The 26,642-nt window shown below is 41.9% G+C and overlaps 1 protein-coding gene and 1 non-coding gene across 2 annotated transcripts in view; both read left to right on the top strand.

Annotated features, from left to right (window-relative positions):
* The first annotated feature begins 6,370 nt into the window (after positions 1 to 6,370).
* LOC124718678 (zinc finger protein 665-like) overlaps positions 6,371 to 26,642 on the top strand; it is a 66,158-nt gene continuing 45,886 nt past the window's right edge. The window contains exons 1-4 of the mRNA XM_047244303.1: positions 6,371 to 6,530; positions 14,051 to 14,134; positions 19,969 to 20,139; positions 25,160 to 25,327. Coding sequence (XP_047100259.1) covers positions 6,371 to 6,530; positions 14,051 to 14,134; positions 19,969 to 20,139; positions 25,160 to 25,327 — 583 coding nt within the window. The remainder of the gene's footprint in view (positions 6,531 to 14,050; positions 14,135 to 19,968; positions 20,140 to 25,159; positions 25,328 to 26,642) is intronic.
* Positions 11,911 to 11,985, top strand: Trnat-ugu. Its single transcript has one exon. It is a non-coding gene; the product is annotated as a tRNA-Thr (tRNA).

The following is a 26,642-nucleotide window of genomic DNA, read 5'->3' as shown; positions in this document are numbered from 1 at the left end:
CATGTATGCTAGACACACTGGACCTCTGCCAGGTTTGAACACATGTTTCACTGCATTGAAACATGTGTCCAAGCCACAGCTACATAACAGGGTGCAGTATATAGGAATGAGCAGGAGAAAACATTAGTAAAGACTGTCAAAATACAAAAGACAGCCCACGAATATACAAACCACATGTAATAGTTTGTCACACCTATTGTTGTTGTTGTTGTTGTTGTTGTTGTCCTCAGTCCTGAGACTGGTTTGATGCAGCTCTCCATGCTACTCTATCCTGTGCAAGCTTCTTCATCTCTCGGTACTTACTGCAACCTACATCCTTCTGAATCTGCTTAGTGTATTCGTCTCTTGGTCTCCCTGTACACATTGAAAGATGATGTGCTATTTCTTGAAGTAACCCCTTTTCGAGCTAGAGTCTTGAGTAAAATACACACTCACACACGCACACAGCTGGTTTCCCAGATAGGAATGGAGGGAAGGGTGGCAGGTACAGAGCTACCCACTGTCCCAACATGTCCACACACACACACACACACACACACACACACACACACACACACCTATACCCTGTACATGGGGCAGATGGACGAACTGTGCCAGTGTATTTCAGCATATGGTCTGGGTTGTGGTGGGGGTTGTGTCAGCTGTGGTGGGTAGAGAGGAGGAGGGGGATTAAGGGTGGATGGGTAGCAGCAGCTGGTTTCCCAGATAGGAATAGAGGGAAGGGTGGCAGGTACAGAGCTACCCACTGTCCCTACATGTCCACCTGACAGTTTCCAGTTCCTCTGTCCTGTCAGCCCCTCGTGACTCCCATTACCTTCTGCTCCTCACCAGCTCTGACAACCATGTGTCACTTGCCTAAGCCTGGCTGGTAAAACAGCTGCCTTCCTCTGAGCCACTAGCCACCCACACCCAATCCCTCTCCCTGCCTCCAACCTCTCCCTCTCTTTACCCACCCCACCAGATGCAACCCCCACCTCGACCAAGTCCACGTGCCGAAATGCACCATAGACACTGTTCATCCATCTGCACATGGTGACTAGTGGGTGGCTAGTGGCTCAGAGGATGGCAGCCATTTTGCCAGCCAGGCTAGGCACATGAGACACGGTTGTCAGAACTGGCGAGAAGCAGAAGGTAATGGGAGTCTGTGGGGGCTGACAGGACAGAGGAACTGGAAACTGTCAGGTGGACATGTAGGGACAGTGGGTAGCTCTGTACCTGCCACCCTTCCCTCCATTCCTATCTGGGAAACCAGCTGCTGCTACCCATCCACCCTTAATCCCTCTCCTCCTCTCTACCCACCCCAGCTGACACAAATGTATGTGTTTGTGTGTGTGGTTTTTTTTTTTTTTTTTTTTTTTTTTTTTTTACTCAAGACTCTAGCTCGAAAAGGGGTTACTTCAAGAGCTAGCACATTATCTTTCTTTGTGTCTGCCGATCAACAACTCAGCACTTCTGCTTTTCAGTGACTGATCTAACATTCTGCAAGAATTTTCCTGATATTTGAAAAGAATTTTACGGTTACAAGAAATAACAACATATGTCATAGAGAATCATATTGTTATGTATTTATGCAGCATAATTGCTTCACACTGTATTTTTATACGTACTGATATTACTTTTATAAGCGTCAGCCAACTTAAGTTATCAAGGGCAGTAATTTACAAGGTGCTATCCAAAGTATCCAAGAATTTCGACATAAAAATTAGAAAACTGTAGTTACATTCTAATATCCCCTGTGACCTTCCAAGTAGTCACCTTGCACATGTATGCACAACTGCAGCATTCAAAAAATGGCTCTAAGCTCTGTGGGACTTAACATCTGAGGTCATCAGTCCCCTAGAACTTAGAAGTACTTAAACCTAACCTAACCTAAGGGCATCACACACATCCATGCCCGAGGCAGGATTCAAATCTGTGACCGTAGCGGTCGCGCTGTCAATTGCAGCATTTTTTGTAGGGTGAAGGGTGTTCAGGACCTGTTGCAATTCTGATTTGATGTCTTCAATTGAGTCAAAACGTCACCCTTTCAACACTATTTTCATCTTTGGGTACAGCCAGAAGTTGCCTGGGGCTAGTTCTGGTGAGCAGGGGCAGGGGGGGGGGGGGGGGTAGGAGACTGATTCCGTGTTGTTTTTGGCCAGGAATTTCTTCACAACGAGAGGTATGCACAGGTGCATTGTCATGGTGGATCGACCAGTCTTTCTTTTTCCACAACTCTGGCCGTTTGCGCCATAGGTTTTCCCGTCTGTCGCATCGAAACCTCCCAGTAAAACTGCCCACTGGTGGTCTGACCAGGTGGAACAAACTCCATGTGCGCTATTCCTCGAATATTGAAAAAAAGGTTGACATCGACTTCACGTTGCTGTCAGCTTGTCGAGCTTTTTTCGGCCTCCGAGAAGACGGTGTTTTTCCCTGTGATGATGCCTGCTTCATTTCAGGATAATAAGTATAGACCCAAGATTCATCACCTGTTATAACTCTTCACTGTAATTTGTCTCGTGTTCAGTTTGTCAGCTAGAATTTGTCGATATGTACTGTACGACAGCCCAAGTCTGTTACAAACATTGTGAACTGTCCACCTTTGGTCTTCGTCAATCACATCACACACTTTCACAATCATTTCTGGTGTTGTGCATGTTGACGGTCAATCAGCCTGTTTGTCGTCTTCCACAGATTTTGTCCTCCCTTGAAGTGCTTGAGCCACTCAAATGTTCTTGCTTGCTCAGTGCACTGTCACCAAATGCATCTGTCAGCATGATGTGCTTTAGCTACAGTTTTATTCAACTTGAAACAGAAGTTGATGCAAATCCATTGCTCCTTCACAATATCCATTTTACAATTTGCAGAAACACTGAAACACATCCTGACATGCACCACTACAGCTGACATCTGCATGTACCAAAGATGACGCAACTTTCTGCCGCAGCTGCTGAGACGTGTACCTCGAGACAAAAGAAGACGAAGTAAATATTCCAGAATTCAAATTGAGAACAGCTACCAACATGAGTAGCGTAGAAGTAAATATCCTCGTAGTAGTGAAGCAACTTAAATAACTTAATAAAAGCAAGTCTTCTGGTCCAGACTGTATACCAGTTAGGTTCCTTTTGGAGTATGCTGATGCATCAGCTCCTCAAGAAAGGTAGTAGGAGTAATCCACTAAATTACAGGCCCATATCATTAACGTTGATACGCAGCAGGATTTTGGAACATATATTGTGTTCAAACATTATGAATTACCTCAAAGAAAACAGTCTATTGACACACAGTCAACATGGGCTTAGAAAACATCATTCCTGTGAAACACAACTAGCTCTTTATTTACATGAAGTGTTGAGTGCTATTGACATGGGATTTCAGATCGATTCCATATTTCTGGGTTTCTGGAATGCTTTTGACACTGTACCGCACAAGCGCTTGCAGTGAAATTGCATAATATGTGACTGGATTTGTGATTTCCTGTCAGAGAGGTCACAGTTCGTAGTTATTGATGGAAAGTCATCGAGTAAAACAGAAATAATTTCTGGCATTCCCCAAGGTAGTGTTATAGGCCCTTTGCTGTTCCTTATCTATGTAAACAATTTGGGAGACAATCTGAGCAGCCGTCTTAGGTTGTTTGCAGATGACACAGTCGTTTATTGACTAATAAAGTCATCAGAAGATCAAAACAAATTGCAAAATGATTTAGAAAAGATATCGGAATGGTGTGAAAATTGGCAGTTGACCCTAAATAATGAAAAGTGTGAGCTCATCCACATGAGTACTAAAAGGAATTTGTTAAACTTCGGTTACATGATAAATCAGTATAATTTAAAAGCTGTAAATTCAACTAAATACTTAGGTATTAAATTGGAAGCAACACAGAAAATGTTGTGGAGAAGGCTAACCAAAGAGTGTGTTTTATTGGCAGGACACTTAGAAAATGTAACAGATCTGCTAAGGAGACTGCCTACACTACGCTTGTCCATCCTCTTTTAGAATACTGCTGCGCGTTGTGGGATCCTTACCAGATAGGACTGACGAAGTACATCAAAAAAGGTCAAAGAAGGGCAACATGTTTTGTATTATCACAAAATCTGAGAGACAGTGTCACTGATATGGTACAGGATTTGGGCCAGACATCATTAAAAGAAAGGGGTTTTTCGTTGCGATGGAATCTTCTCACGAAATTCCAATCGCCAACTTTATGGAAAGATATAGGTGTTTGTTCTTTACACGTGCTATACAAGATTGGAATAATAGAGAATTGTAAAGGTGGTTCGATGAACCCTCTGCCAGGCACTTAAATGTGATTTGCGGAATATCGATGTAGATGTAGATGTTGCGGCAGAATGTCGTACTGCTACTGGTTTGATCAGTACCAGGATATTCTTGGATATTTAGTGTAGCACCTCACGCAGGATCACAACACTGGAGCAAATGAACAAAGAAAAAAATTAAAAATTATCGACTGAAATCAAAACATTGATGGTTTGATTTGGTTTAACAAACTACCAAACTCTGTAAGAGCGTGTAATGAGAATGATTTTAACACAAAATTAAAATCTTTTCTGATACAAAAATGTTTATATCCACTAAATGAATTTTGAGGCACTACTTGTGTTGTAAACAAGCAGCGTATTAGCTGTAAAGTAATAATTGTACAAAATAGATATAAGATGCAAAAATTGTACCCTACTGGCCATTAAAATTGCTACACCACAAAGATGACGTGCTACAGATGCAAAATTTAACCAACAGGAAGAAGATGCTGTGATATGCAAATGATTAGCTTTTCAGAGCATTCACACAAAGTTGGCGCCGGTGGCGACACCTACAACGTCCTGACATGAGGAAAGTTTCCAACCGATTTCTCATACACAAACAGCAGTTGATCGGCGTTGCCTGGTGAAACATTGTTGTGATGCCTCGTGTAAGGAGGAGAAATGCGTACTATCACGTTTGCGACTTTGATAAAGGTCGAATTGTAGCCTATCGCATTTGCGGTTTATCATATCGCGACATTGCTTCTCGTGTTGGTTGAGATCCGATGATTGTTACCAGAATATGGAATCGGTGGGTTCAGGAGGGTAATACGGAATGCCGTGCTGGATCCCAACGGCCTTGTATCACTAGCAGTCGAGATGCTAGGCATCTTATCCACATGGCTGTAACAGATCGTGCAGCCACGTCTCGATCCCTGAATCAACAGATGGGGATGTTTGCAAGACAACAACCTTCTGCAGGAACAGTTCGAAGACATTTGCAGCAGCATGGACTATCAGCTCGGAGATCATGGCTGTGGTTACCCTTGACGATGCATCACAGACAGGAGTGCCTGTGATGGTGTACTCAATGACGAACCTGGGTGCGCAGGTGGCACGTCATTTTTTTGGATGAATCCAGGTTCTGTTTACAGCATCACGATGGTCACATCCGTGTTTGGCGGCTTCGCGGTGAACACATATTAGAAGCGTGTATTCGTCATCACCATACTGGCGTATCACCCAGCATGATGGTGTGGGGTGCCATTGGTTACACGTCTCGGTCACCTCTTGTTTGCATTGACGGCACTTTGAACAGTGGACGTTACATTTCAGATGCGTTACGACCCGTGGCTGTACCCTTCATTTGATCCCTGTGAAACCGTACATTTCAGCAGGATAGTGCAAGACTGCAAGTTGCAGGTCCTGTACGGGCCTTTCTGGATACAGAAAATGTTCGACTGCTGCCCTGGCCAGCACTTTCTGCAAATCTCTCACCAGTTGAAAATGTCTGGTCAGTGGTGGCTGAGTAACTGGCTCGTCACAATACGCCAGTCACTATTCTTGATGAACTGTGGTATCGTGTTGAAGCTGCATGGGCAGCTGTACCTGTACACGCCATCCAAGCTCTGTTTGACTCAATGCCCAGGCGTATCAAGGCCTTTATTACGGCCAGAGGTGGTTGTTCTGGGTAGTGATTTCTCGGGATCTATGCACCCAAATTGCATGAAAATGTAATCACATTTCAGTTCTAGTATAGTATATTTGTCCAATGAATACCCGTTTATGATCTGCATTTCTTCTTGGTGTAGCAATTTTAATGGCCAGTAGTGTAGTATGTTATGTATTTTGTAAGACTTATTTATTACCATACTGTTAATTCTAGGACTTCCAAAAGCCATCATTTTGACGGCTCCGTGCAAAGAAAATGTAAATAAGTAAATGTACGTGCACAAGTTTGCAACTGTGGAAGGCACAAGTAATTTGTTGTTTAAAGGGAAGGAGTTAGTTTAGGTGCCTGACTATTTGGTGGTGCATTTGTAACTGTAGAATATGCACTGGTGTCAGTGCTGAGCTGTACTGTCCGCTCACGTCTCCTGTTTCTCTCATTTCTCCAAGGCCCATCGGTGATGTACTGCTGCACGATCTGTGGCCACAAATTCAAATCGCGGTCGACCGTCAGGTACCACTACTACTGTGGGGTCGAGAACAAGCCGCTGACCTGCGAGCTGTGCAAGAAGGGCTTCGTCAGCAAGTCCCACTACGAGTACCACATGAGGGACCACACAGGTGAGGTGGGAGCGAGCGACTGCGACGGTAACGGGAACCGACACCTTAACCGCATTTACTGCTGAATGGCCTCGGCTGGATTTTAGTTGTTTTTTGTGAGAGATGCCATTAACGGGATTTCTTATGACTGCTGTTGCTGTATGGGTCATGGCAGACTGTTAGAATTTTTTGCAGTGCTTCATTCTTCCCAATACTGAAACAGAAGTACATTCATGGTCTTAAAATCTTCTGTGAGGAGGGGTTGAAGTTTGTTGGAAGTTACTAAGTGCTCTCATTATCAGCCACTGGATGAATATAGCCTGGGTAATTTGTTCTACATTTTAAACAAAAGGAAGTTTTTCATGCACTTGAATGTTTATGATGCCATATGTCCTGAACCGTGTGTTGTACAGTGATATAATTGTACAGATACATTCAGCGGTATCTGCAGATAGTGTCTGCAAAGTGTGTTGCGAATATAGTTAGTTGTAAAGAAGTAACAAATTACAGTGTAAAGCTTATTGGTCAAGTGCTACTGCACACCATTTTAACCAGATGCAAGGTTCTCACGTATTTAAATATCTATGACATCATATCTCCTGTGAACTGTTTGTCTTATCTGTACAAATAAAAATCAGTTCCAGCATGTATGATAGATCATCACCTGAGAACAGCCTAACCTTCTTTTTTTTGTGTGTGTGTGTGTGTTAGTGTGCATGTTAGTTATTCTTGTAATTACAAGGTTTCTATAAAAGAAAAGTTTTGGAAAATCCAACCAAAAGGTTGAAAATTAAAAATTGCCACATGTATGAAATATCATCAGTTAAGAATGCTTTGACAGATATGGTAGATTTTTGTCGTTTTTGTGTTAGTAATTGTCTGGATAAGGTTTATGTGAATAAAAAGTCTTGGAAATTCCATCGGAGAAGTCAAAAATTAAAATCAATTCTGGTAGATCATCACTTGAGAATGACGTGACTGATTTGGTTGATTTTTTTGTGTTGTGTTCTTAATGGTGGTTGGTAATGGCATTTTTGTTACGAAAAAGAAAATAAAAAAAATTGTGTTCAGTTGACAGTTCTGCTGTTACATGTTTTCATAACAAATATTTAGTCTGCCATTTGTATACATAGCTACCATATATCAATACGTAAGTAATATATAAATGGGAAATGTTGTTACTGGAAATCTCAACAAGTTCTTTGCCGATTTACTACAAATTTGTATATGATACTCTAACAAATGTTACGACAGATATAGGCTATATATTTTTGTAAAAATAACAATATTATAAAAAGAATATTTGCTATTCACCATATACCGGAGATGTTGAGTTGCAGATAGGCACAACAGAAAGACTATCGGAAAGTGAGCTTCTGGGGAAAGTGAGCTTCTGATCAAAACACACACACACACACACACACACACACACACACACACACACACACACACACACACACATCCAAATGCAAATGCCACTGACATGCACATAATCACAATCTCTGGTAGCTGAAGTGAGGGTGCATACAGCAGTGCATGATGGGAGAGACAACTAGCTGGTGGGGGTAAGTAGGAGGAGGGAGTGGAGACGGGCAGGTATAGTAGGTTAGGGGTGGCCTACATTGAAGTGCTGCTGGGGGGGGGGGGGGGGAGGCAGGGGTCATGCAGGATGCAGGGACGAGGTGGAGAGAGGGTAGGGCAGTTAGGTGCAGTCGGGGGATCAGAAGGAGGACAGGGAAGGGGTGGGATAGCGGGAAAGGAGAGAAGTGAAAAGAGCGGGCGTGATGGTGGAATGAGGGCTGTGTAGTGCTGGAATGGGAACAGAGAAGGGGCTGGATGGGAGAGGACAATGACTAACGAAAGTTTGAGGGCAGGAGGGTTACAGGAACATTGGATATATTGTAAGAAAAGTTCACATCTGTGCAATTCAGAAAAGCTGGTGTTGATGGGATGGATCCATATGGCACAGGCTGTGAAGCAGTCATTGAGATGAACGATGCCATGTTTGGCAGCGTGCTCAGCAACAGGGTGGTCCACTTGTTTCTCGGCCACAGTTTGTCGGTGGCCATTCGTACGGACCGACTGCTTGTTGGTTGTCATTCCCACATAGAATGCAGCACAGTGGTTGCAGCTTAGCTTGTGGACCACATAACTGATTTCACGGGTTGCCCTGCAATTGATGGGGTAGGTGATATTTGTGACCGGACTGGAGTAGGTGGTGATGGGAGGATGTACGGGACAGATCTTGCAACTAGGTCTATTGCAGGGGTATGAGCCAAGAGGTAAGGGATTGGGAGCGGGGGTTTTGTAAGAATGAATGAGGATATTGTGTAGGTTTGGTGGGCGGTGGAAGACCACTGTGGAAGGGGTGGGAAGGACAGTGGTTGGGCAATTCTCATTTCAGGGCACAATGAGAGGTAGTCTAAACTCTGACGGAGAACCCTGGTGGAGAATGTTATTCAGTTGCTCCAATCCTGGGTGGTACTGAGTCATGAGGGGAATGCTTCTCTGTGGCCAGACAGTGAGACTTAGGGAGATGTTGGGTGACTGGAAAGATAAGGCACGGGAGACCTGTTTTTGTACGAGGTTGGGTAATTGCGGTCTGTGAAGGCCTCAGTGAGACCCTCAGTATATTAGGAGAGGGGACTGCTTGCAACTACAGGTGTGACAGTCATGGGTGGCTGGGCTGTACGGAAGAGACTTCTTTGTATGGAATCGATGGCAGCTGTCGAAGTGTAGGTATTGCTGGTGGTTGATAGGTTTGATATGGAAAGAGAGACCTGTGAGGTGGAGGTCAACGTCAAGGAAGGCAGCTTGTAGGGTTTGATTAGGACCAGGTGAAACAAATGGGGGAGAAGGTGTTTCGGGAGGAATGTGGATAGGGTGTCCTCATCCACGATCCAGATCACGAATCTGAACACTACCTTTCCCAACCACATCCTTCCTAATCACCATGACCAACTATATCCTTACCCATATTGTTTCTCCTTTGAAGGCATTACATACAAAGAAATCTGGGGTACAGCTATAGGCACTAGCATGGCACCGTCCTATGCTAACGTATTCGTGGGCCGTCTATACAAATTCTTCCTAAACTCACAGTTCAGATTCATTGATGACATCTTCATGATCTGAATCGAGGGTAGGAGACCCTATCCACATTCCTCCAAAACCTGAACACCTTCTCCTCCATTCTCTTCGCTTGGTGCTACTCAACCAGACAACCCACCTTCCTCAATGTTGTCCTCCACCTCAAAGATGAATGCATCAGTACCTCTGTCCATATTGAACATACTAACCACCAGCAATACCTACACTTTGACTGCTGCACCCCATTCCACACCAAGAAGTCCCATCCGTACAGTCTAGCCACACATGACCATCACATCTGTAGTGCGAGCAGTCTCTCTCAGAATACATGGAGGGTCTCACTGAGACCTTCATAGACTGTAAAAAAAACAGATCTCCTGTGCCTTATCTTTCCAGTCATCCACCACCTCCCAAAGTACCACCATCTGGCTGTAGTGGAGTCTTCCCCTCGCTTTTCAGTACCACACAGGATTGGAGTGACTGAATAACATTCTCTATCATGGTTCCAACTACAGCTCGTTGTACCTTGAAATGAGAAATGTCCTACCCACTATCCTTCCTACCCCTCCCACAGTGGTTTTCTGCCACCCATGACACATACACAATATCCTTGTCCATCCTTGCACACTCCTGCTCTCAGCTCCTTGCCTCACAGCTCATACAGGGGTATTCTGCTGCCCACCGAACCTATAAATATCCTCGTCCATCCCTGGACAACCCTGCTCCCAACCCCTTGCCTCACGGCTCATATCCCTTTAATACACCTAGATGCAAGATCTGCCCTATACATCCTCCCATTACCACCTACTCCAGTCCTCTCCTTACCAAAGGAATTCAGGGATTTCCATTGGCTCTTTCCCCACTAATGTTGTCAGGACTCTGTTTCTCTGCAATGGTCATCATAAAATGCCTTCCATTGTAGGAAAACTACTCACCATCGAAATTGACCTAGTCGACTCCAACCACCACCCATTAAGAGGGATTGGGGAAAGATTGGCTCTTCATTTCCAGGCTGAACAAAAAATCGTGCCGCTGCAACTGGGAACTGGTCCTCATGAGCACAATAGTGGACAGGACTAGCCGTATGTGTGGTGTGGGGACAGTATTATAAAGTATAATAGCCTTTAGAATTGTTAGTACCATCCCTGATGAGGAAAGAGAGAGATGTTGGACAAGATTGAAAAGAAAGAGCAGGTCATTCGAACACCAGGATGAGAAGGACCCACCTGTTATTGAGTGTGGGATGGGACGGACATGAAGATTGGGGGGGGGGGGGGGGGGGGGGAGCGGCTATCAGAATGAGTAGGTGGTTGTAGAGAGTACACAGGTTGGCCCTATTCTGAGCAAGAACTAAATGCGCATTAAAAGATAGAGAACTGAAATGAATAGTGCAGTCAAGAAGTAGAAGAAAAAGCAATTGGGAGAAAAATAAAAAAGGGAGGGGGGGAGGGGAGTTAACAAAAAAAACCAAAAATCGACGAAGAATGTATTTAAAATAAAAATGTAATAAAAAATCTATCTTTTTCGTAATTTCTACTATCCATCACCCTGTTGCTTTATCGTTTTCTCTCTCTCTTTTTTTCCCTCCTAGCTCTTAGCTACAACTCTTATTGTTCGTGAAATGTTTCTGCTTATGCAGGTTGTTCACAAACTTCTCTTTTTCTCATACAATCTATTGTTCAGCATTTCATTCTGCTGTAGTCATCTTCAATTAATGCAAAGAGCCACACATGCCTAAGCAGCCAGTGGTAGCATTTTTAGCTGTCCTAGTCTGCTTTTATGCACTCCTCACTTTGTTGATGGTACATTATTTTTTCCTCTGAGGTAGCAGAATTCCTTCACTTCGCCAACCTCGTGACTCAAAATTCTGATTTTGAGTTTACCGCTATTCTCGTGTGTGCTGCAACTCATTACTTTCATCCTTCTTCATTTTACTTTGAATCCATATTCTGAACTCTTCTCTTAACCTATCTTTACTTCTTAGCCTGTTGAAATTGACTCAAGACTGCAGCTGGCACAGTGATTAGTTATGTATATACTAAGATGGTATCTGTTCTTTTGGATATGTCTGAAAGAACAGATACCATCTTAGTATATATATGGTTAAGGCTCACCGGCCACTTGACCATCTTCTTCTTCTGTGCGAATGCACAAACAGTGCCCGAACTCTTACGGGAATCGGAAACACGCCGCAAGTAATGAGTATAATGGGCGGAGGCACTACGAATGTAGTGCGGGACAATACGTTGAGAATGTGGGTTTCGCGGGAGGCGTGCCAGAGATAAATCCCTGCAGTCGCGCTATCCTCTGTGCCCTCGGTGGCTCAGATGGATAGAGCGTCTGCCATGTAAGCAGGAGATCCCGGGTTCGAGTCCCGGTCGGGGCACACATTTTCACCTGTCCCCGTTGACATATGTCAATGCCTGTAAGCAGCTAAGGATGTTCATTTCATTGTAATTATAGTGATTAGTGATGTACTATCTTTGACCTCCTCTTCTCTCTGTCTCTCCTCGTCCTTATGACAGGCAGTGTGCCTCATCCTGGAGTCTGAGTGATATGTCCTTTTTCTCTCTAACCTTTCCCAAACTGTTCCTCTTTCTTCCTCAAAGAAACTAATAGTTCTGAAAGCTAGGATACTTTTTATAAATGGCTTAATTATTTGTCTGTAAGTCAATGAGATGCTAATGGTGACAGTTCGTGCTGTTTAGATGCTTCAATTATATATGGAGATAAGACGACAGTTGTTACACAATTAGTAGGTTATGGAACCTTGGTTTTCCCATACAAAGTCAAGATAGAATCCTACTTCACCGCCATGTTTTCTGCACTGCAACACCTAATACATTAAACTCAGTAGCCATATTATGCATGTGATGTTATTTGCAATAAAAAATGGCAAAAATACACAAGTAAATATACTGAGTGAGGTGGCACAGAGGTAAGATCCTGAACATGTATTCAGGAGAATGGGGTTTCCAATCTCTATCCGGCCATCCAGATTTAGGTTTTCCATGATTTCCCTAAGTCTCATAAGGTGAGTGTCAGGACAGTTCCCTCGAAAGTGCACGACCAGCAACTTCCCTCTCCGAGCTTGTGCTCTCTCTCTAGTGACCTCACTGTTGATGGGGCATAAACACCTGGTATTCCTTCTGTTTTCCATAAATAATTAGAAAAGACACAAATTTAGCTGCCAGTGGGCATTGATTAAATCAATGGGGATAGTCGAAAATTTGTGCTGGAGCATTATTCGAACCCAGATCTGCTTACTAGGCAGATGGTTTGACCACTGAGCCGCTGGCAGCTAATACCATTAATTCCTTTGTATCTTAATTCGTAGTTGTTGCAGGATCAAAATGATAGTGTACCTTTAAAAGGAGTGCAAGAGAAAGCACAATTGTCTGGCTAGCTACTGGCTCCACAGACAAATATTAGGTCACCATCTATCGAGTGTCCGAACACTCACTCGGCAGCAAAACTTGCCTAATAAAACAGGACTGGCTTGACACCTGTGCACAGGAACACCATTTTGGATTTTCTTAGCTTTCCACAGTGCAAGGAAAAACTTGGTTGGCCACCCTGCGTCACTAACTTCCAATTTCAGAAAACCAGCACCTACCTGCAATGGCTGTCAACTGACTCTTGATTTCACAGGCTCTGTACTGCTCCAAAAATTATTTAACATTTGGGCCCTTCAGCCAGTAAGAATGAGAGGCAGAATGCACGCATTTCCGTCAGTCATTTCCCGGTCCTGTTTATGCTGTTTCCTTAAGGTGCAACTTCCACCGAGGACTCGGAGAACTTTGTGTGTGACAGGTGTCAGAAATCCCTCCGTAGAAGGAACATACAAGTTGGCACTTCCTGAGAAACAAACTTTATTCCAATTAAACCTGTATTTCCAACCAAAATACAATGTTCTACCTGAAATGTAAAAGACACTTCGATCATTCCGGCAAATTGCGAAATGTGAATGCTCACGACACGGTGACGAACAGAGGCAAAGAGGACCTCATAGTGAGTCTTGGTTGGCTTGTAACATGCAGTAGTTATCAGTCGTAACATCTGTCAACAAAATTTGCAGTTGGGACCACAGAAAGTGGCGAGAGATAACATACCGCTCAGTGATGCTCAAAAACTTGTTTTTATCAGTGGAAATACCGATGAAAGTACAGTCTGAAAGGTAGAACAATGAGCAAAAAATTAGAGGATAATGCTCAATAAAACTCCTTAATGAGATTCACAAGTAGAATGTAGAAAAAGGAAAAATACTCTTTGTATGCTTCTGTTTATCAGCTTCCCATTGTGATATGCTAAAGGAAGTTGCTGTTTGTGCTTTTGTGAAGTACGTCCTTTATATTCTTGTTTTATCATTAGTGTGTTTCATTCTTTACATTATCCTTCAAGTGTTGTTTTTTTGTCACAGTTCAGTGACGCCCAGCATCATTTTCTTGCAGGAGACTTGCCGTTCAAGTGTGACGTCTGCGGGAAAGGATTCAAGCAGAAGACAAAGCTTACACGGCATACAATCGTACACACAGGTAAGGGAAGTTCGGTAACGTATGCTCCCTGTCACAGCTGGCTGCTGCTGAGTCTGATCTTCTGCATACAGTGCATGTTGTTGTTGTTGTTGTTGTTCTTGTTGTTGCTGTTTGACACACCTCTTCATACTACTGTGTCCTGTGCCAGGTTCTTCATATCTGAAACCTACATCCACTTCAGTGTCTTCACTTGGTCTCTCTTGACAATTTTCACTTCACACATTTCCCTCCAATACTTAACTGACGATTTCTTCATGCTTCAGGAGGTGTCCTATTAACCAGACCTTTCTTCTAACTAGGTTGTGCCAAAAATAATTTCTTTTTTTAATCCCTGATGCGAAAAGGTGGTCTTATAAGTTTAACTTTTGAATCTGTTTGAGGCATCGTTGTTCCCAAATTGAAGGTCTGATTTTAATACGGTATTTTTTATTTGAAAGCTGGTTTAATCAGGATTGTTCTTAGCTATGTTCTACAAAATTGAAATGTTTTCCACCGGCATGCTCTCTTGATATACACTACATAATACATAAGAGCTATACCAAGTTACACAATACCAAATTGTTGAACTCAAAAAGGTCTGAATAGAAGTTTGTTCTTGCACACTTTTTTGTAGTTGTTTTTGAGGTCTACAATTCAGCACTAAATCAAATAATTTTACCTTAATAGCTTAGGCAGTCTATTGCAAGAGAGCACAATGGCAGTCCACTTTCTTCAGACCTGATTTAGAATTAGAACGATTGTCACTGCTTATTGCTTATGTTACTTACGGTAGCTCAGTAATACTACACATTGGTTACTGAGTATATGCGCTAATGAAAAATGGTGAAATACAAGGATAGTGTTTAATACATTTTAATTACTAGTAGTAGCTACAACTGATACGTGCAAAATATTCTAAATGTAAAAATATTTTTAAATAATGAATACAGTATGGTATGGATTGTGATACGGTATGGTATGGATGGTGTTCTACAGTACAGACTACAACAAAAACAAAACAATGGTAAAATAGAATTATAGTGTTAAAAGCACTTTATTACTAATAGTATTTGTCTGAAAGTGGGGGTAGTATATCGATCATATTGTGTCTACAAGTAAAATAAATGTTGATTGTATCATGTCTACTAGTAAAATATTAAGTTTAAAATGCATTAGATAAAACTTAAATTAAAAATAAAAAAGATACAAAAAAATTGCTAAAAAGGAAAAAAAATATTTATTGCCCCTTTATTTATTAAGCATTGTCGCATCAGGTGACTGCTAAGTAAATAAAATAAAAATACGTGAAAATGAAAAAAGTATGAAATTTAAATAAAATTAAGCTACCTAGGCAGTGTAGGTACATACCTGCTCCAAAAAATTTGCAATGTAGACACAACCCTCAATGATGCTTACCCTCACACAACTGCCCATTCGTGTCACCACTCTTGGTCACGCCTCAGGCACTGCGCACCATGCAACTCATGCTCGCGTTTTAATGAAGTGTGAGGTGGTATGCTATTGTCAAGCTGCTGCAGGACATAGCCTTCATAAGACAGATTAATGCATGAAATTACGTTACTACGTAATTATGTAAGGATGTGGTTTAAAATTAATATGTATAACTCTACTGTTTAATAAAGTTAGCCTAATTAAAAACAGATTAGTTTTCATATTTTATTCAATAAGTAATTATAACTTAACTAACTATTTTGAGATGTGGATGTGGAACATGCAGGACTGGAAGATATGGTGTGAAAAAGAAGAAGCTCATAGCCAGCAGTAATGAAAGTATGCTGTTGTAGAAAAGATAGCTGCTGTTAATGTCCCTCCATCACCAAACTGGCCATTCCTTCAGGACATGTCGTATGGACCAATCCCATCTTTTAGCCAAGTTGCACCATAATTTTCCTTTTTCTCCAATTCAGTTCAGTACTTTCTTATTAGTTATATGATCTACTCGTCTAATCTTCAGTATTCGTAGCGCATTTCGACGGTTTAACTCTCATGCTTTCTTGCTGTAGCCAGCCTGCATTTTGCATACTCTCTACACTGAACATTGTCAGTTATTTTGCTTCTCTGATAGCAATTGCTGGATTTAATCAGACTACTTTCTTTTACTCTTGCTTCAATTTTGTTGATGTTCATCTTATATCTTTCTTTGAAGATGCTGTCTATTCCATTCAACTGCTCTTCCAATTCCTTTGTCTCTGTCTCTGACAGAATTACAATGTAGGAAAAGATAGATTGCTACTTACTGTAAAGTTGCAGACAGGAATGATTAAAAGACTCTCACACATAGCTCCGTAAGTTAAAAAAACACACACACAAACACACAAACAGAAGCACACCTCATGCCTCATGCACACACAAAACCACACCTCATGCACACACTACCACCAACCCCAGCATCTCAGGCTGGAATACATCATCATGTGGGACACAAGCAGAGGGATGGAGAAGGGAATGGGATAGTAGTTTATGGGTGGGGAGAGAGACAAACGCTGTCTGGTGGAGTGTGCAGCAACTGGACTCCAACCGGTGCAGCATCAGGAGGTTGTGGGGCAGGGAGGTGGCAGAAAAAAAGGAGAGGATCAGGGAAAGATGGGTCGATGTTTTGGCGGAGGGCAGCAAATAAACAGGATGGGAGATGAGGACAGGGAGGAGATGGTAGGACATAGGGGGTGAAAACCGTTGGGTGGAGGGTGTGGGGGCTGTATGTTATTGTAGGTTGAGGCCAGGGTAATTGTGGGAGTGGAGGACGTGTTGTAAGGGTAACTCCCATCTGCGAAGTTCAGAAAGTCTGGTGGTGGAGGGAAGAATCCAGACGGCTCGGGTAGTGAAGCAAGTGTGTTATGTTCGGCTGCATGTTGTTACACAAGGTGGTCTACTTTGCTCTCGGCCACAGTTTGCTGGTGGCCTTTCATCCTGGTGGACAGCTGGTTGGTAGTCATACCAATATAAAAAGCTGTGCAATGATTGCAACAGAGCTGGTAAATGACATGGTTGCTTTCACACGTGGTCCGCCCCTGGTGGGGTTGGATAAACCTGTGACAGGATTGGAATAGGAAGAGCTGTGTGGGTGGATTGGTCAGGTTTTGTACCTGGGTCTTCCACAGGGGTCTGATCCTTGTGGCAAGCGGTTGGAATTGGGAGTGGCATAGGGATGGATAGGATGTGGTGGAAGTTGGGCGGGCAATGGAACACCACTTTAGGAGGAGTGGGAAATATCTCAGGTAGGATGTCCCTCATTTCAGGGCACGACGATAGATAATCAAAGCCCTGGTGAAGGATGCAGTTCAGTGTTCCAGTCTGGGGTAGTACTGGGTGACAAAGGAGACACTCCTTTGTGGCTGGTTATTGGGGGGGTGGTGGGAGGATTGGGGTTGTGAGGGGAAATGGCAAGGAAGATCTGTTTGCGGACTAGGTCTGGGGGATAGTGCCTGTCTGTGAAGGCTTTGGTGAGAGACTTAGCAATGCTGAGCAGCAGTGTTTCTTTCACTGCAGATATGCCATTCCCAGGTAGCCAGGCTATATGGGAGGGGTTTTTTGGTGTGAAAGGGATGAAAGCTGTCAAAATGCAGGTGCTGTTGGTGGTTGGTGAGTTTAATGTGGACAGAGGTGTGGATGGAGCTATCAGAGAGGAGGTGGTCAACATCTAGGAAGGTGGTATGCTGGGTTGAAGAGGACAATGTAAAGGGGAAGGGGGAGAAGGTGTTGAGGTTAAGGAACAAAGATAGGGTGTCTTGGCCCTGGGTCCAGATCATGAAGATATCAATGAACCTGAACCAGACTAGGGGTTTGGTGTTTTGGGAGGCTAGGAAGGTCTCCTCTCGATGGCTCATAAAAAGTTGGCGTAGCAGGATGCCATGCAGGTGACCATGGCTGTGCTGCGGGTTTGTTTATATAATTTCCCTTCAAATGAGAAGTAGTTATGGATTAGCATAAAGTTAGTAAGGTATATGAGGAATGAGGTAGTGGGTTTGGAGTCTGAAGGATGTTGGGAAAGGTGGTGTTCAATACTGGTAAGGCAAGGGCATGAGGGGTGTTGGTGTATAGGGAGGTGGGATCCAGGAGTAGGGATCCAAGAGGTAGAGGGGTGGGTATGGTGGAGAAATGGTGCAGGAAGTGGTTGGTGTCTTACAGTCTCATCATCAAACCTTGACATTTTGATTTCTTATCCCTGAACTTGAATTTCTTCTCCAAATTATTTTTTCCTGGACTGCTTGCTCAGTTTACATTTTGAATAATGTGGGGGATAGGCTACAATCCTGTCTTATGTGATAAAAATCATCGGTTGACATTATCAAAAAATAAGGTTGAGATATGCAAGGGATTTAATTGGAACAGCAAACCAGCAGATGTCTCCAGGACGTGGAACTTCATTGGATAATACAAAGAAAATAACTGATTTTTAATGTACTTATCATTGGATGTAGAATTATTATGTCCTGGGATCATACATGTAAATAACGTGACAACTTTTTGACTTTGATCTTTTCAATACTTCAGGTAGTACCTGTTAACAGCTACACTCAGAACTGCATTTCACTCTCACATCTAAGACAACACATATTAGTGACAAATAATTGCCATGTACCACCTGCCTCGAGATGACTGGGTGTTTGTGTTGTCCTCATCATTTCATCATCATTCATGAAAGTGGTGAGATTGGACTGAGCAAAGGTTGGGAATTTGTATGGGCACTGATAACCGCACAGTTGAGTGCCCCACAATCCAAACATCATCATAAGTGCCATGTACTGACAAGTATTAATATGATTTTGAACTTTCGGCAACAGAATTGGAACTAAACAATGGCTAATTGGCAGGTGCAGCTGCTCCTCTATACGTAAAATTGTAACAATGCAATTTTACCCTTCCATTATTTAACCATGTACCTTAATAAACTTGTAGTGGAAAATTGCAAGTTCAGAAACATGTAAAAAAAGGCTTCAAGTGTACAATAAACAGGAAGATGTTTTCCATAAAATGATTTCTTTTCTGTGCAAAATTTTACACAATTTAATCTAATAACCCTATAGCTGTAGATAACGATAAATTACTTCATAGTTACACTGCTATTATTTTTACATGGCCTCTTCAGAAGTTCAGTATTTTAGTTCACTTAGCTTTTTCATTACATTACATTACATTATTTAAACTGATCTAATGCTATTTTGTCGTAAGTCTACATAAAACAATCACATGGAAACGATAAACTGTTAAGTTCAACAACATTTGTAAGTTTGTACATGTAAATGATGCCTGGCAAAATATGAAGAGACTTTGCAGTAGTCGTGACTTTCCATTGAGTACTGCACTAGTTACATGAATTGTGTTGCAAGCCAGTCTGTTATATTACAATTTGTAGTCTGGTTTCTGTTCAGGTTCTAAATAACTTTCCACTTCCTGTTTTTTTTTTTTTATTCTTGATCAATTCAGAGGCTTAAGCTCTGTAGCCCAGTCGAAACTGACAAAAAGTTAAGAAAAACATTGTATATGTATCTAATGACTTTTGTAGCTTCTCGCAGCATAATACATTGACTGAGTGAGGCATTGGATTGGTCAGCACATTGGACACACATTTGAGAGGACAACAGTTCGAATAATGTCCCACCATCCTGAATAGTTTTCCCAAATTTCCTTAAACTGCTGTGTCCTTTTGAAAAAGGCACAGCCAATTTCCTTTCCCATCCTTTCGTAATGTGAGCTCGCAATCCATCTCTAATAACTGAGCTGTCGATGGGATGATCTTCCTCCCGGGATAATACTTCAAACTGGTACACTGTTTGTGTAAGATTATGTTCCATTTCCAGTGAGTGTAATATCTTTGGCACTGTTTCTGTCGACAGACGATCGTAAGTTCAAGTGCTCTACGTGTGGGAAACATTTTGCCGAAGCTTCGAACCTGAAGGTTCACTCGAGATTGCACACGGGTGAGAGGCCGTACAAGTGTGACCAGTGCGGACGGAGCTTCAACGAGAGAGCCAACTACAACAAGCATGTCCGCAGCATTCATACAAGTATGTACCAACGTCTGCCTGCCGCAGTGAGCACAGTCAAATGTTCTAGTCAGATACTACAAATGCACTTCTTTTTATAGTAATTTTGGCTGCTGTACATGTATTGTATCCTACAGACTGAGCCCAAATGAAAGTTACTGAGGTACTGTGATATCTTGTTGTAGCAGGGATTCACAGTCATAAAAAATTTTTTGAAGGACATCATCTTCACCCCAGTGACTGTTATAATTTTTTACTACCCTATTGCAATTTTGGCCTCAGGTCATTATCAAGTGCTGCTGAAAAAGTACAGAATGTTTAAAAAAATTATTTTACAGTTTCATTATGTATCTCGTCATTTTGCCGATTATACAAGACATTTTAACTACGTAGCCATGTTACTTTCATATCATGGCTTGAAGCCATGTCGACGTAATGTAAGCGGACACATTTGTATGTCGTTGTCAATACTGCTAAATACACTCGTGACGTTGTTACAGAGTGCGAGCACACATATTCAAACATCGTAAAACAACATAATCTGTGAGTGCACATGTTCGTTAAACCGTCACTAGTCACACATGCATTAGACCACAGCTGCAGACTACTGTTTTCAGGCTACTAATAACCATTTTGGAATGTAAACGGATTGCAGATATGGTTTAGCTATGTGTGGAACGCCATTGCAGTCCAATGACTGACTGGTTCTAGTTTCTGATCGCTTAGGCAGGATGGCCCAGAATGTTGGAGGATATGCATTTATTTATTTATTTATTCCATCTGATCTGATGGTACGCAGTGTTACAGATGTTGGAAAATATCAGTTAACATTGTTAACATATATTAACATATAGTACCCTAATGTATAATATTGCAAAGATCGGTTAAGTTTACTTCATTCCATTGCTCAATGTTTTTGATTTAACATAAATAGCAAGATTACTGTTCTAGTGAAGTGATTACGATATGTCTGGTGGACGGCACAGTGATCCTTCCTTGTGCCGGTCGCGTGTGGCTCACCGGAACCTTGACGATGAGTATGCCTACTGCCACATTACGGGCAGGCCGGTATTGGGCTACCGTCACACCAGATTGCCCCAGAAATCTTGATATTGCATGACAGCTGTTATATTAACAGTGAACCTGTGTTGTCTGAGACAGAAGATGAACTTTGAAAATTTACTATTATTCAGTATAGGGAACACCTAAAGTTGTCACGAACACAAAACACATGTGTGACAATGCAAATAATATACCATTTGTTAAGTTGAAGGTAGAATTGTGAGTTATTTGTTGAAATTTGCTATAGCAGCTTTGGATTTTAAGGGAATTACGACAAATTTGGAGAAGAAGTTTGAGACAACAATGCTCTCACAAACGTAAAGAACATTATCACACTGAAAGCTGACACCATGTGTGCGATTGTACTGTCTGCCTCTAGTGCTGATAAAGTGACAGATGGAAGAACTTAAAAGAGCAAATTTGAAAATAGACCTGAAAATAAATTATAATAAACGAAAATAGTGTATAACCACTGTACTGAAAAAACAATGATTGGAAACATATAGACATATGAGTCAAAATGACTTGGAAGGTTTTCAGTGAATTAAATGGGGTTTTCAAAACTAAACTGCCAGTGGGTTTGGAAAGGAAATTTAAGACTCTATATTACAGGTGTGAGTTGGGACGTGCTGGGACAGATTTGGAAACTAGAGAGGTTTGAGGGATCAGGTTCACATAAATTATCAAAAAGCTCAATTACTATGCAATTACAGGAATGCAGAACAATCACTGGAAGGAGCGACATCCATCAAAAATCTGGGCGTATCCGTATGGAACGGTCACGTGAAAGTAATTGGGGATAAGGTAGGTGTTGGACTTCATCCATTACAGGAATTCTTAGGAAGTGCAGTATACTGACAAATGAGGTGGACTGAGAAGCTTCCTTTTGACCAATATTTAAACATTGGTTTTCAGTCTGGGATATGCATCAGGTAGGAATGAGTGATTTGAGTCAGAGAAGATCCAGAGAAGAGCAGTGTTTTGTCACAGGCTCTTTGACTAAATGTGAATGCTTCATGGTGGTACTCAGCTGTCTCCATTGGCAGACAGTATGAGAGAGGCTTTGTGCATCACTATGTGGTTTGCTTTTAAAGTTCATACGTTCATAGAACAGTCGACCAATATATTAATTCCTGCTATGTAGACCTCACAAAAAGACTGCAGAGATAAAATTGGAAAGATTTGAATTTACACCGAGTCGTACAAATAATCATTTTTCCTGTAGACAATTCGTGACTGGAACAGGAAATGTGACACTGGTACACAAGTACCCTCAGCCACACACTGTAAGGCAGCTTGCAGAGTATAGATGTAGACGTATCATTTGCCAATTGTAGAGCTTCACACCATTCTGAACTACTAAAGTCTGAAGTTGATTAGAATGACATGATCCTAATCGCCTATGGGCTGTGAGGGTCATTCCAAAACCAGTGCCACCTGTTTCTTATGTTGACTTTGAGTATTAAAACACAATTATGTGGGTTTAGTGTTAATTTTGAATCTTCCAACTAATGTTTTGGCGGTTTCGTAGTCCCGCAGCACTTAGCGGCAGCAGGGGAGCGTTCCACGGTAGCGTCCAACACCTACATGCCAGTAAAACGGAGATGTGTAATTGAAATCCTAACTGCTGAACAAATTGTGCTAATTGAAACCTGTTACACTTACTAAAGTGTACAGAGACGGTACAGTAGTTGTGAGTAATGTTAGGCTGTGAGCAGTTGCGTTTCAGCAGGGCTGGAAAGAGAGTGCACAGCAGGCAATACCCTGCTCAACACTGGAATCTCTCGTAACGGACAGTGTTCTGATCGACTCTTCAGTTACAACTGGCAGGTTACGACTGAGGAAGGATTGCGTTCCTGACTGCGGCATTGGACTACATCATTACCACAAAGGTCGTGTGTGATGGGTCCTGCAGATTTTTACAGGACGCAAAAATCCTGCCGTAGTGCAAAATTGTTGGTACATGCTGGACTGATACGAGGATGAAGGTGACAATTTTACTAACATCATTATCACTGTGAATGAGATTCGGTGTTACCATGATGAGGCAGAATCTGATTGACAGTGCACAGAGCGGCAGTTCGTAAGAGAGCAAACTGACGACTACAGTCTTGTGAGACAGCTGGGGTGCACTTCATAGTATCTCACGGAGACTCGAGAAATTGCTAATTCGGAATGCTGTGAGATGACACTGACAAGGCTTAAAGCCTATATTTCCGGAGCCTGGTGTGAGTAGAAGAAAAACTTGTACTTCCAGCAGGCCCCACAACAGTTTTGTAACTGGTGAACTTGTTGCCAAATTTGTCTGACATCACGTATGACATCCACTTTAGCACCTTCAGATTTCCAGCTCCTTGAGCAATTTTCCACAATCGTTTGAAGCCACTTTCAAATCTGTATAACTTGTTAGTCTCAGGTGATTCAGTGTTTTTCAATGCAGAGCACAGGCTCCGGTTTGTCATTGCAGAAAATGCATAGTTAAAGGGTGTGAATATGTGGAAAAATGGTGGCATGTAGTTGAAATTTTATTGCATTTAACTGTGTTAATGTGTTGTAATTAGGTATAAGTACAACATGACCAGTAGACTGAACACAACTTTATTCCACTGAAGCATTAACAAATTGAACACATATTTAAGTAACATTCAGAAGAGTTGTAGCAATATACATAAAGAACAGGCCAGGCATAGCTTGTTTAGCCTTAAAATAGACTGGAGCCCATGGTGGGCTCTGACGGTGATATAAAGAAAAAAATAGAGGGAAACATTCCAGGTGGGAAAAATATAGCTAAAAACAAAGATGATGTAACTTACCAAATTAAAGCGTTGGTATGTTGATAGAGACACTAACAAACACAAACACACACACAAAATTCAAGCTTTCGCAACCCACGTTTGCTTCATCAGCAAAGAGGGAAGGAGAGGGAAAGACGAAAGGATGTGGCTTTTAATGGAGAGGATAAGGAGTCATTCCAATCCCGGGAGCAGAAAGACTTACCTTAGGGGGAAAAAGGGAGAGGTATACACTCGCGCACGCGCCCACACACACACACACACACACACACACACACACACACACACACACACACACACACACACACACACACACACACATATCCATCCGCACATATACAGACACAAGCACACATATGTGTTTGTTAGTGTCTCTATCAACATACCAACACTTTCGTTTGATAAGTTACATCATCTTTATTTTTAGCTATATATATAAAAAATAGAGGGAAACATTCCACGTGGGAAAAATATATCTAAAAACAAAGATGATGTAACTTACCAATCGAAAGCGTTGGCATTTGATAGACACACAAACAAACACAAATACACACACAAAATTCAACCTTTCGCAACCAACGGTTGCTTCATCAGGAAAGAGGGAAGGAGAGGGAAAGACGAAAGGATGTGGCTTTTAAGGGAGAGGGTAAGGAGTCATTCCAATGCCGGGAGCGGAAAGACTTACTTTAGGGGGAAAAAAGGACAGATATATACTCGCGCACGCGTGCACACACACACACACACACACACACACACACACACACACACACACACACATATCCCTCTGCACATATACAGACACTATATATATTAAAAAAATGTGCTTTACATATCTGTTATAGTTTCCGTGAAAATAAATTGTAGACTTTAGTTCAGCAATAACCATTGCAACTTGCGATATAGAGTTCATTACATGTATTCATGTGGGTATCTCAGTTTTCATGAATCAGTGATACCTCTCAACAACTATGTAATTTTTGCACCCAGCTTGCTTACCTGCCATTTGCAGTAAGAGTCCATTCGTAACTTCAACTCATTCATTGAGGTTACAGACATGTCCTTAAATGCCTTCTCTTATTTCCTTCTTATACTTCAAATATGTAGTTTAGAATTTGTTGTTGATTGTTAACATAAGCTAATTTTAAAACTATCACTGGTCATTCCTGTCATATTTTCCTTTTACACAGATGAGCGTCCATACGCATGTGAAATGTGTGGCAAGTGTTTTGCCCGGTCAGAAAACCTGAAAGTCCACCTGCGGCGACACAAGGGAATCCGCCCGTACGAATGCCCGGTCTGCAGTCTGACGTTTTCGTACAAGAAGGACATGACGAGGCATATGCCTATACATGATCGTGAGTATTTAAAGCCTTACAACCCATCGTAAGATTTGCAGCATAACCTGTTATTCCATTATAGATTCATTAATTTAATGCTATCTCAGTTGATGTCTGAGAAATTGTCACATTTTACTTGCCAGTAGTTTAAATAAGGGAACATTAACAGTTTGTACTGACTATGTAAGAAAATCCTCCTTCACAGTTTATTTTATTTCGTTCATTTTCTTAGTATGGAAAAAAAAGTGCTCCAAAACATCTCAGTTGTTCAACATGTAATTTATTCAAGGTGTTTAGCATTTGATTACCAAGAGAAATCTTTGGTGGCTGTCCAGCACATTACAGTTAGTTATCTGTGTGAGAAAGACAATTCTTTTGGATTTGTTCCATAGTACTGGGATGCTTGTGAATTATTGATGGTCGTACAATATGCTAGTATCACTGGAAATTGGAGCCTTTTGAAGACGAATGGTAAGTTAGTTGAAATGAATGGTAATACTGACTTTCATTTTCCTTTTGTGATTAATATGGTCAATTTAATGATGTTAATAATTTTTTTCCTGAGGGCATACTGGGAACATTGAATGAACAACAGGTTATGTTCCATTAGGAAAGTGGGTGCATTCAAAGACTGTTATGCGATTTATAAATCTACAGGTTCTACAAAAAAAGTACGACTGATTGTTGCGCTCTATAATTTACAAAACATTGAATGAAGTGATGAATTCTGTTGCGAATTTTACACATTCTTCGTGGTTCCTCATTTTGTCAGTTGTTTTATACATATTTTTCTTCCTTTAGTTCCATATTACATGTTTGCTGATTTATTTATTGATAAACACCATTTTTGTTGCTAAAATTGCTATAAAACCATTCTTAGTTTACGTAGTTTTTCTCTATAAGTGGATACACTTTTTTGATGAGTTGTTCCTCTCTCTTTAGTACATTGCATAATTCTTCAGTTAAGACAATTTTGTCCTGCTTTCTACGTCCTCCTCCTCCTCCCCTCCTCCCCCCCTCCCCACCCCTTCTCTCTCCTCTTTCCCCTCTCTCTCTCTCTCTCTCTCTCTCTCTCTCTCTCTCTCTCTCTCTCTCTCACTCCCATTCTCCATCTGCTCCTCCCACTCATCTGTCCAATTTCCTCTTCCCCCCTGTCTCTCCATCTCCTTCCCCTTTCCACCCTCTTGGTCCATCCCCTCCTCCCTCCTTCCGCCCTGTGTCTTGCCCTTCCCACACCTCACCAGATCTCCCCCTCTCTGTCCATCTCCTTCTCCTCTCTCTGTCCATGTCCTCCTCCCCCCGTCTCTCATCTCCTTCTCTCCCTCTCTCTTGT

Source organism: Schistocerca piceifrons, chromosome 10 (assembly GCF_021461385.2).
Source record: "Schistocerca piceifrons isolate TAMUIC-IGC-003096 chromosome 10, iqSchPice1.1, whole genome shotgun sequence".
NCBI lineage: Eukaryota > Metazoa > Arthropoda > Insecta > Orthoptera > Acrididae > Schistocerca > Schistocerca piceifrons.
Note: the sequence above shows the minus strand (reverse complement) of the source record. Positions and strands in the feature narration are given on the sequence as shown.